The 12,509-nt window shown below is 35.5% G+C and overlaps 2 protein-coding genes and 1 non-coding gene across 3 annotated transcripts; all 3 read right to left on the bottom strand.

Annotated features, from left to right (window-relative positions):
* Nucleotides 1-4,844: 4,844 nt before the first annotated feature.
* On the bottom strand, nt 4,845-7,503 carry LOC141587422 (small ribosomal subunit protein bS6c alpha). The gene is made up of 2 exons (XM_074408907.1): nt 7,083-7,503; nt 4,845-5,225 (listed from the first exon to the last, which is right to left on the bottom strand). Exons 1-2 carry the CDS (start codon nt 7,434-7,436, stop codon nt 4,986-4,988), a joined length of 594 nt encoding a protein of 197 aa, XP_074265008.1. The 5' UTR covers nt 7,437-7,503; the 3' UTR covers nt 4,845-4,985.
* Nucleotides 6,835-6,906, bottom strand: TRNAT-UGU (transfer RNA threonine (anticodon UGU)). Its single transcript has one exon. It is a non-coding gene; the product is annotated as a tRNA-Thr (tRNA).
* Nucleotides 7,504-9,096: 1,593 nt separating the features above from the next.
* LOC141587419 (histone H4) lies at nt 9,097-9,640 on the bottom strand. The gene has a single exon (XM_074408904.1). It carries the CDS (start codon nt 9,596-9,598, stop codon nt 9,287-9,289), a length of 312 nt encoding a protein of 103 aa, XP_074265005.1. The 5' UTR covers nt 9,599-9,640; the 3' UTR covers nt 9,097-9,286.
* Between the last annotated feature and the right edge of the window lie 2,869 nt (nt 9,641-12,509).

Genomic DNA, 12,509 nt, shown 5'->3' with positions numbered 1-12,509 from the left:
CACAATAATTGCAAATAACATATTCAGGAAATCCAACATGTTTTCTTCTTCGGAAATATGTTTTGCTTGTTCTTGGTTTCGAATGCAACGGTGCATGTTATCTTGTTGCATTTGAAAACGAGTCCAAAGATTCTTTTCACTTTGTTGTGACTGACTCGTAGAAAACTTTAAAACAGTTTGACTTCCTTCCTTTTTCTTGTAAAACTCTTTTGCATCATTTAACTTTTTGTTTAAAATCTCAATTTTGGCAAGATAGTCAAGATTTAATGTTTGCACATTTTCAAAGGCGCTCTTAGCATGACTTGTTTCATTGTGTAGCATTTCTGCTAATTTTTCAAGTTCTTTAAGATTACTTTTACAAGAGGTTAGGTCAATTAAAAGTGAGTCTCGTTCTTGTGTTAACATAGAAACATGTTTGGTTAAAGACTCATTTTCCTTTTCAAGATCATATGTCACAAAGGGTGTCTCTGTGACATTCAAATGCTTTGACCTTATTTACAAGAATCAGATTTTGCCTTTTCAGTTTCTTTACTTCTTTCTCAAGACAAGGTGAAATGTTATCAAGCTCATTTAGACACTCTCTTAGACCAACATTTTCCTCGGCTATGTTTTCAATTTCAATTTGCATAGCTTCAAGTTTATTGTTTTGGACACGATATTTATCAATGAATTTATCTAAGAGTAAACATACTTTGCTTTTGGAGAAGGATCGAACCTTTGTCTTGAGATTATTTACCTCATCTTCGAAGTTAGAATCGAAATCATCGGATGAGCCATAAGACATTTGAATATTTCTCTTTTTGGAGACCTAAGGGCATCATTATTAAGACGAGTAGTAAGACACAACTTGGCATCCAATTCTTCCTCAAGGATCTCGTCCTCATCGGAATCGGACATTCCCCAAACAGCACACATTACTTTATTCTTGTATTCCTTCTTAGCCAAGTCACATTTTTCTTTAGATTTGATGTTACCCCACTTTGGACATTCATTCATTTGGTGACCTTTTTCGTCACATTTAATGCAACCAACAATGGAAGTAGATCTCTTCTTTGAAAAATGTTTCTTACTAGAATTGTTGTTAAACCTCTTAGGGTTATGACCATTAACAATATCCACAATATTTCTAGTGAACATTGCAAACTCATCGTTTCCATCATCTTCCTCATTAATTGAGGTTGATTTGAAAGCAAGCCCTCTTACTTTAGAGCTTTCACCAAAACGCTTCATGAGAGTTAACTCATGAGCCATAAGTGAGCCCATTAGTTCATTGAGGGTTAAAGTGGATAAGTCTTTGGCCTCCTCCATAGCCGTAACCTTCGGTTGCCATGTTTCTGTTAAACTTCGAAGGATTTTACGGACCATATCCTCGGATTCAAAATTTCTACCAAAACTCTTAAGGTCATTAACAATACTAGAAAAGCGAGAGGAAAGACTATTAATTGACTCATCTTTCATCATATTGAACATCTCATATTGTTGCATGAGAAGGTCAATACGATGCTTTTTCACTTGAGACGTCCCCTCATAAGCAAGGCTTAAGGTGTCCCAAATTTCTTTGGCCGAGGTACATCCGGAAATCCGGTTTACTTCTTGCTCACCAATGCCATATTGAAGAATGGACATGGCTTTTGAGTTTTTCTCGACCTTTCTATAATCAGCCTCGACATACTTATCCTCACTTTTTGGGGCACTAGTACCATTAGCACTAGTAACCGTGATAGCAAGGGGCCCTTTTTGGATTATCAACCAACACTCATAATCCGTACTCTTAACATAGTGTTCCATGCGATTTTTCCACCATGAATAGTTATCCCCAATGAAGATAGGATGCTTAGTATGTTTCCCGTCCATGACTGTAGGATCAACTCTTTGGTAATTAACCAATATCAAGAGCACAAGGCTCTGATACCAATTGAAGAGTCAAGGACGAGAACACCTAAGAGGGGGAGGGGGTGAATTAGGTGTCCAATTAAAATTTTTAAGCTTGAATTAAGCTTCTTTGAAATCTAGGACAATAGACGAAACTGATATGGATAATACTTTAAATGATAGAGGTGTTTATACTTAGAACTATTTGAGTTAGAAGTATATACACACGAATTCAAATTTCAGTGTATGTCACAAGAAACTCATTTGCACGGACACCGAAAAGTATGAATGAAAGAGTATTTTTTCTTCAACTTAACAATGAAGATATTAAGTGAATACTTTTTAAGTTGAATACTCTTAGCAATGAAAATCTTAAGTGAATCCCTTTTAAGTTGAAAACTTGAGATACTTAATCGTTTTAAGTTCACAAGATTGAATCAATCGAAAAGTCCGAGACACGATATTGAACACCGTGACACGGGCAGTTGCGAGATAAACAATATATAAATAAGGAGAACAAACGTAAAAGTAAATGAACAAACAAGACGATGTTTAAAAATTGGTTCAACCTCTACTCCGAGGCCTACGTCCAACCGTTATTTTATTGCTTGTTTAGAAATTTACTCAAACAACTAAACCCCTTACAATGAAAATAACTCGTCAACCTACTCCGGTTGCATTTGCTTGAAGCTACTCCGCTTCAAGACTTTCACTTGCTCAAAGCTACTCCGCTTCAAGACTTAAGTTCTATCTCACTTTGGTTTACTGAGTCTTTGAATCTCAATCGTTCACTTAATGAACATGGAGATCACAATTAAGACCTAAACACGAGAATCATGGAACAAGCTCATATGCCACAGTGCAGCGAACTGATACATGGAGATTTACAGCCCTTTTTGAAAAACGTTTGAAGACTTTTAAAATAGAAAACAATTTTGCAAATAAGTTGAAGAACAAGAGCTGATGTTTTGCAAAGTGTTTTAACAATTAATGCTCATAAAAGTCTTAGGTAATAAATGATGCAAAGGCACTCTATTTATAGTGGATTTGATCATCTAAGTAGTACACCTTAGGTTAATTAAATCCAATATTAAATAGATAGCCTTTGAGTGATGGTAAGTGTTAGGCTATAGGCTTGGAGCACAAGTCATTGATCAAAATAGAAAACTCTTCCCAAAACACTCAACATGTGACATTTTACCAAAATGGCAAAAAGCATTTATAGCTTTAAAACTTTGACAAGTTCAACTTACCATTTTAGTAAAAGGTAAATGCACACATCTAGAGGATTAATCAATGTGGATTTATGACTTAAAATTTCAGATTTAAAACTTCAACACATTTGACAAGTGACAACTTACCACAAATGGAAGAGTGCTTTAGTACTTGACTAAATCAACTTTCCATTTATGTAAAAGTAGATGCACAACTTTAGAGGAGTCACATGTGAGTTTTGCAAATTGATTTTTTCGATTTGTTTTCAAGTTTGGGATAATTCAAATGTAAAATCTTTGAGAATATGAAATTTGTAAAGATTTTGACACTTAAACATTTCGAATAAAAGTCCCTCCATACGGTAGTATCGAAACCACAATGCGATTACCTTTTTGCATGGTTTTGCAACCACTTGACGTAAATGAGAATGTTACACTTACTCTTACATTTTTCGACTTAATGCTAGGATCATATCATTGTCTTGACTTCTTGTTGACTTCATCTTGATCATGTTAAGCCGTCTTTGAGAGTCAATTTGATTGCTTCAATCACTAAGCATTTGTAATCGTTTACAACATTTGACTAAGGCTAAGGGATTTCTTATCATAACTTTATCTTGATCATTCTTGAATCATCTTTGGAAATTCATTGAGTGCTTCAAATGCTAAACATTATAACTAAGAAGCAAACAATTAAATAACAATGAAACTTGGCATCATCAACCAAGTGTGTTCTAACACATTGGCTATACAACTGATAGAGTTAATTTTGTACCACTATTTTAATTTTCAAATAAATAGTTCTATGCCACCTTTACACAATATTATAAAAATGTAAGACTAAACATCTCACTACGCCATGTGCCATAAAAAAAATCATTTTCGATTGTCATATGCCACCTGCTTATAAGTAAAAAAAATTAAAAAAAAATATATAAGTCGCAACACACATTAAAAAAATAAAAAAAAATTGATGCAAACCTTTTATCTCCATCTCATAACTTTGGTTATCAATTTATCTATTTATCTACTTTTCCCTCATCATTATATAACAATTATATTTCCATTTTAGTCAAAAAAATTGGTATGCAAAATATACAAAGATAAGTAAATTATTTTTTAAGTTTTTTCTTTATTATATATATTGAATTAATTAGAATCAAAAGCCTAATCACAGTGAATCCGCTAAATTCATGCTACCTTGTCGCAATGTATTATTATTATAATTAATGAATTAATGTTGGATTAAAGTGTGGAAGAAGAAAGATGATTAGCATGGAATAAAGTTTTAAAGGGTAGTATGAAAGGAGCGCATCTTCATAATCTCAGACTTTTGTAAGAAAAAAGTGGCAAACGAAACTTTGGAACCTTTTGAGTGCCAAAATAAAATAAAGCAGCGGTCATCAGTAGTTCCTAGGCATCAAGTGCTACATTTTATTATAGGGAATGATTCAGGATGTTCCTCCTGTTAATGGAATTGGTTAACTTACTAAGTTGCCCATCTTCAATGTCGATTGTCGACTCATATAATTCATCTTATGCGTTTCAGCACCCAACAGTAGCAGCGAGTCATCTAGAACTACAGAAAATGTAATTGGCAATTGCAGACATTTCCGATTCAATCCTGCTATCAGAGATGCATAACATATTTACCAATATGATCCTATATAAAACGATACAGACTGGTCTTTTGATACTCAGCAAGGACTGTAACATAGATTTAGAAAAGTGGATAAAGATATACTATCATAGCGGTTTACTGAAATCAATCTCTCATAACTTCAAAATGATGTACTTTCAATTAAAAGTGTTATTACATAGAACAACTACAGAAAATGTAACTGGCAATTGCGTTCTAAAATTTCCTTGTCAACATACATCAATAAAGAACCCAGGAATTCAGTATTTTCTCTTACGAATTTTGAAGCTTGAAGATCTGATGACATCGTCATCAGCTTGGAGAGTTTCCTCAAGAGCAGTCATTGATTCTGGCTTAGTGAAATAAGTGAAGAGGAGATAGATACCGTCCAAGTAGGTATTCTTCTCACCTGCTTTGTTTTTCTTATTAATGCTGTAGGCCAATGGAATCACCCCTCTGTTAAACACTTCCACATACATTGCTCCCCCAGCGATCAGCAACTGCAATTTCAAACATCAATGGTTTAGGAAATGCCAGTTATATCAGTATCAGTAAAAAGACATCTTAAGGAGTGGCCAATCATCATTCTCAACACCGAAATAAGAAAAGGCTTGGAATGAATATCTCTTGTAAGGGTCAGGTTTATATACTTGCGTATGCTGCCTTACACACATGCATATTGGGTTCGAAGTCGGAACTGTGGATCAGCTTGCATTTTCAGACACAACAACAACAACAACAACATCAGAGCCTTAATCCCAATGATTTGGGGTCGGCTGACATGAATCATCCTTTCGAACCGTCCATGGGTGAACGCACGCCTCAAAATGCGAATAAAAAAGGGAAGATAAAAAACAAAAGGGAGAACGAAAATGTAATGGAAAGTCAAGGTGAACTTAGGGGTTTTAAAATCGAATTCCGTCTTTCTTTTATAAAAATTTAAAATTTAAATCGAGAGAAAAGATTAAAACGATTTTTAAAAACCGAAATAGAGTTAAGGATCCGGAATGAACCAGGTAAAATCTATAAGAAAGTGGTTGTTGAAAAAGTGTGTAATAAAGGAGAGAAAAATAAATAAATTAATTTCTTTAAATTAAATAAATAAATAAAAACACTAAATCTGTCAAAAAAACATCAAATACTAAAAATCCACATGTATCCTTTCCCTCCATTGTGCCCTCTCCGTCACCATACTCTCCTCAAGCCCCAGAACTCTCATATCGTGCTCTAGCACTCTCAACCATGTCTGTCTCGGTCTTCCTCTGCCTCTAGGGACCTTTTCTGTTCTCCAAGTCTCCAGCCTCCTAACTGGTGCGTCCATAGGTCTCCTTCTCACATGGCCAGACCTTGTACTGAAATGCCATTATCAAGAACAAGGGCTTCCAGAATCTGAACTCATGAGGTCTAGATACTAGTTGGATTAATAACATGTCAAAGATACATTCCAATCCACCACCTAACCTGAGCATATAGTCGGAGGCTCGAGGCTAAACCCCAATGATTTCATACATTGTATAAGTTCCCATGTTGTAGGAACCTATTCAAATGTCAAACCTCTGTAATGCACTCTAGGTATTATATAACTGCATGGACGGTTGATCCCCACCCCCAAGGCCCCAACTCCCTAATTTCCTCAGCTCATGTGTAGATCAAATGAAGAATAACTGGTCAAACATGTTTCCACCTTACATAAAGATATAAATTGAGAAAATGAAAATTCTTCGTAACATATGTTCAGTTCTGCCAGTATTAAAAAGGGATTTTATATGAACAGTTGAACAGCAAACAGCATTTGCAGCAGTTACAAATGTCACCTGATGACCCAGGCTGAAGTATAAAGAAGAAAGAGGCGCATACAATTGAGAGCGGTCTTAACCTCAAAATTAAATAAATTAGTCACTAGGAGTAGGAGTAGCAGACACAAGAAATCAAAAGACGATGTTCCTACTTATTGCATATAGGCAGCACTTCCATGATGCAAGGGAATTCAATAAGACTCGTTTATGTACACTCAAATTACAGGATTATTTGTTATGAGCCTGTTTCATCCTGTAAAGGGTCAGCTACAGGTTTTGTTGTTCCCTTATAAAAACAAAAGGTCGAGAAAAATGCCCCCATGCAGGATCGAACTACAGACCTTCAGTTTACAAGACTGACGCTCTACCACTGAGCTATAGGGGCTAATGATGTTAATTAACCCCTCGTTTAGACTCTAATCCTCAATCAAAACAGCATCAATTGCAAGAGCAAGAAAGTGAGAAAACCTAACAATTCATTTTGAAATTGGCACAGCATTAACACAGAGCAACAACCAAACGATAATGAATAAAGGTAAATGAGAAAGAATTGGAAGGTACCTCCTCGTATTTCTGTGTAAGAGAAAGGCGTTCATCTTCAGTCATATCAGGTCTGAGAACGGCCATAGTCTCATACTGACGGAGACCAGGTGGGCATTGTGGTTCGGGCTTATCCTCGACGGCTAATCCCGACCCAGAAGAAGAGGAAGAAGAAGGAGGGTCATCGTCAAGACCACTGAATCCGCCTTCGAAGAAGGAACTTGAGAAGCCCAAAGCAAGTGCCTTGACTGAAGATGATGAAGATGAAATTGACTTGCTGAATGTCAGGGATGACTTGGGAAGAGACAGGATGCTCTTGCTTGAAGATGCAGCAATTGATGAAGGGAGTGAGCATGTTAGAGAGATGGTCGCCATTCTTTCTGCCTCTCTCTCTGATGATAGATACTCTTTTCTTCTTGATAAGGTACCTCCCCCCGCTTTTACAATGGATTTTCTTTTTTTTTTAAAAAAAAACTAAATGATGCTGGAATGGTCAAATACTAAGACCCGGGTTAGGAATAAAAATACCCGTTTTAGGATCCATGATGGATTGCGTCATTATTTTTTATTTAAAAATTATTTTTAAGGGTACTTATTATGCACCTCTTTGAAGATGATTTAGTCATCATTTAGTACTCAGTAGGTCTCCTGAGAGACCGTCTCTCACTAATTTAGTGAGAAAATAAGGAAAAAATAAATTATGTGGGCCCCTCACCCATCATGAGAGATGTCTCTCAATAACGCTATTGAGAGACAGTCTCTCGGAAGTTTTTGTGTTTAGCACTAGGATGTAATTAAATCTCTTCACGTTTTACTTTCGGATAAATTCGAGCTTAGCTTAAAAATTTAAGCTTGACTTCAGGTTGAACTAGAATTTAAAAAGTTGTAATATACACCAACACTTGAAAAAATATACAAGTTCACTTCAAACCGACTTAATCTATGTTCAATCATTGTTTTCTTTCCCGGTATAATATACGAGTAACTAAAAATAAATATACAACTTTCTAAAATAGAACTCTAGAATCTATAATTGCAACTATTCACATGACATAGAGTTAAATCAATAATGCTAAAAACAAACTAAAAGGTGCTTAAATTAATGACCGAATTTGAGCTTTCAACTGGAGATCAGTTTGCGTAAGCTAGAGCAAAACTTTAACCAAGTCGATTGCGAAAGCGCAACACACGAATTCAGTGATTTTATTAAGGCCCATTTGTGTTAGGGTTAATTTCCCTTATCATTTGTGTAATTTGTACTCCATTTAAATGATGGAGAATGAATGAAAGGAACACAATCACATTTTACCAAAACACATACACTCTCAATTTAACATATACTCAAATGTTGAACGTATTGCAGTTTATGTAATGAAGTTCATTTATCTGAGTTTCTAGGGTGTCTATAAGTTTTCATGGCCCATAAAGCAACAACTAATGGCTGAGAGAGCTGTGGAAGAATGCTTTACTGGTTCCCATTCTGTGTTATACGCAGGTCTTAGCCCACAGAATCCAGAAACCTTGCACCATTACTTTGATGACATCCGTCGTCTTGGTTTTGATTATTCTCAGTTTTGCAAGTCATATCACTTACTACTGTTTTGAGTGTCAAGATAGAGCATCATCAACAATAACATTCTGTTGCATTCAGTTGTAAAAACTACTCCGTAGCTACAAGTATTGCATTATCAGCATACCATCATACAAGGATGTCAAGTCCGTTCTCAGTATTTAACACTTGTTTAAGCAACTATGGTAGAGCCAACATAATTACAGCAAGTTTCCCACTGAAGAACAATGTCAGATGTTGGACGCTCAAAAACTGGAGGTAAACAACTCAGCACAATTACAAAATTTGGATCCAAAATATTCGTGACTCTTAATTAATTAGTCCTATCACAAATCAGTATTGTCCAATTTTTCATCAACAGGAACTCTGATTAATTCAGCTAATTCACTACTTTGTAATTATTTTATCAGTGAAATGACCGTAAATCAAATAGAACCACAGCAAATTCTGGATCTGAGAAAGATATTAAAAGCAGCAAAAAACAAAGGAAACTGTAAAATTAATCAAGACATGAATTCATGAAAACTAGTGATATTATATTCCATAAACCAACAAGGAAACCGCAGCTTGATACAATTAAACACATCATCGATTAAACATAGCAAAACCTAATAAAGTAGCTAATAATACGAAATAGTAGTCCATAAATAGATGTTCAACCACCGAAACCGTAAAGAGTCCTTCCTTGCCTCTTCAAAGCATAAACAACATCCATAGCAGTAACAGTCTTACGGCGAGCATGCTCAGTGTAGGTAACAGCATCACGGATTACATTCTCCAAAAATATCTTCAGTACACCACGGGTTTCTTCATAGATTAGACCGCTGATCCTCTTGACACCGCCACGACGAGCAAGACGGCGGATGGCAGGCTTGGTGATACCCTGGATGTTATCCCTTAGAACCTTCCTGTGCCTCTTTGCTCCTCCCTTTCCCAAACCCTTTCCTCCCTTTCCTCTTCCTGACATTTTCTTTTAGATTAGTATATTTGTATGAGTTTGTTGTGGTGAAAATGAAGGGGACAAGTTGGGGTTTATATAGGAAGAGGGGTCAATGAAAGTTCGAAATTTGGGATGGAGGGAGTTTTCGTGCGCTTTTTTCTAAACCGTCAGATGCGTTATAATCGTACGGTGTGTAAGATCGATCCGTGTGATGCATTTCATAACTTTGTAAGCCGTAGATTACTCTCATCTCACCGTCCCTCATACTCTCTCTTTGCCTTTGCATATGTCCTATACTTCTATGCATCACTTGTGCTTTTTCCCCTTCTTCATTAACACAAATTCTCATTATAGACGGACACTATCCGTCTATACGTATAGACGGATATCATTTTTCCTCACAAAATATTCATTTGCTATAAAGTGGGAAAGCACATGGGGGTGCCCCACCTTGTCCCCCTACCCATTTTATTAGAGGTCTTTACCCGTCTGTTCGCTTCACCCGTCTATACCAAGACCTATTGAATCATTAACAATATACTCCACTTGCTACTCCTTTAATTGTTTTTGTTAATCTTCTCGCCATTGTGTAAATTGCTCCGTTTTAAAAAAGTGATTACACCAAGTAAAATATTATTATAAATAAAAAAATTATTTATTTACAGTTGATGTACACTACTTTTTCTGCTAAAATCATGACACCGATGATCGTGTTTTATGTACAAAATTTATAAGTGACATACTCGCCTAACTCCACCTAGCCATCTCCTAGGGAAAAATACCTCAAGATCTAGTTGGATGATCTTCATGAGTCCCATATTCTCTTTCACAATTCAATAGGCTTCACATGTTAGCCTTTAAAACCCATTCAAGTAATTACTTTGTAGACCAGTAATATATTTATAAAAGTCATAAGAAAAATAACAATTTTGAGTAAAAATTAAACCAACGGGGATTTAGATACTTCCCAAACTATTAATGTTAGACACTTGGACTTGGGTAAAAATTCTTATAGCCTTTCTTTAAGCAAACTCTATCTGAGTTTTGTATTATTTTAAGGATTCAAGTTTCACTTACCCGTACACGAACCTGTTAATGTTCAGATGGTGGATCTCGAGTCTTGGCCTTGGTCCACGTCAACCATTGGTTGTGCTTCGTTTTGACTTTGGTTGTCCATTAATTTATATCGAACAAGATCACCGAATTCAATTAAATGGTCTCCCAACTTTCTATAACCTCCGCTCTCATAGTCTCATCCCATTATCGTTATATCCCCGAAATTATACAAATTAATCGGGGGAAGTGGCAAATACACCACATACGTTTAGTCATATGTGCAAATCACCCCCACAACTTTCAATACGTGCAAATTAACCCCATAACTTTATGTTTTGGTGCAATTTAACTCCATTTAATTAATTTACCTGATTTTTCTACACTCTTGTTTATTTTTCATTTTTCTTTTTGAAAATATATTTATTTCTTATCTAGTTTCCTTCATATTTGTTAGAAATTTAGTTAATTGACCAATCTACCCCTACACACTCCATTTATTCTTCAACCCAAATTCACCTTCTTCCGTGATATGCTTTACTGCTTCTCCGTTCAATCTCAAACAACAACAGCAACGCCCATCAACACCATGGCTCGAACTCGACTCATACCTCCGCACTTAAAACCGGCGAAGAATAGCAGCCGCTACAACCAATTCGAAACCCGTTGATCCTATTCATACAACCGCCACCAGAGGTTTTCCGCTGCAACAAAGCCCAAACAAGCCCAGAAACAGGTTGCATCACTCGCACAACAACCTTGGCGGAACACCCGAAACGCGAAACCATCATCTCCATTGCTGTGATTAACTTATTATGGATGTTCAATTATTGGATTAGAGCCAAAATGGAAAAATTGGAACAAGAAAATCATCATCAGTTGATAGCTATAGTGATATTGCCTTAAGATGAAGGAGTTGATCAGCAATAGGAGAACTACTCTATCAATGAAGAAGATAAATTAAAGGAGATGATAAACTTAGGAGGTGTAAAAGGTGGTGGTATGGTACGGTGATAAACAAAGGGTAGATTTGGGTTTTCACATATTAGTAATATTATAAGTGAAAGTTTAATATTAAACTAGTTAGTTTTGAGGCCGTCACGATTTGCATTTAAACAAGAAAAGATCTCTTAAGGCATGACACTATCCGTCTTAAGTTTTTATCACTTTACTTTGTGACAAATACTATTATGGAAATTGGAGTATAATCCAAGTGTTTGACTTAATGTTTCTCATCACTTTGAATGAACAAATTAAATAAGCTTTGTTGTTGTTACCACCACTACTAAATCAAGCTAAATATATCTTAAGAATATCTAACTAAAGACATTATGTGAACCTTCATTGTCATTTTTAATGGGTAAAAATGTAAAATGTAAAATGTCAACATAGTTTAACAATAAGTAGTGGCACTATGACAGCAACCTTCATAAATGGTCAAGTTTAGGAAAATAAATGGAGTTTTACATAGTCGTTACTAACAAATCCAAAATATAGCGTACCTTTTTATTAGAAAAATATAATTCGTGTATGGTTATTTCACCTATTTAAGATCACACAAATGCTTACTTGTCACATGTCTTCGTTCCCTTGCATCTTAAACCTATATTTAAGCTCACGGCTAAAGGTAGCAATAATGGGGGATCCGAAATTAATTAAGTTACCGTTTTCTAATGTTAAAAATTTGGAGGGTTAAAAGTAGAGCCAACAAATTTGCCACGGTAAAAATTTTACTCCTATCGAAAATAAGGTTTTGTATGATTTAAATGGAATCAACATAGGTATTCTAGCAGAGAGAATAGATTAATTAGGACCATTAATTTAAATTTAGATAACTCTTATCATGTGCCTATTGGGCACATTTTAGAAAGACTCTATGTATCTC

This window comes from Silene latifolia, chromosome 6 (assembly GCF_048544455.1).
Source record: "Silene latifolia isolate original U9 population chromosome 6, ASM4854445v1, whole genome shotgun sequence".
NCBI lineage: Eukaryota > Viridiplantae > Streptophyta > Magnoliopsida > Caryophyllales > Caryophyllaceae > Silene > Silene latifolia.
Note: the sequence above shows the minus strand (reverse complement) of the source record. Positions and strands in the feature narration are given on the sequence as shown.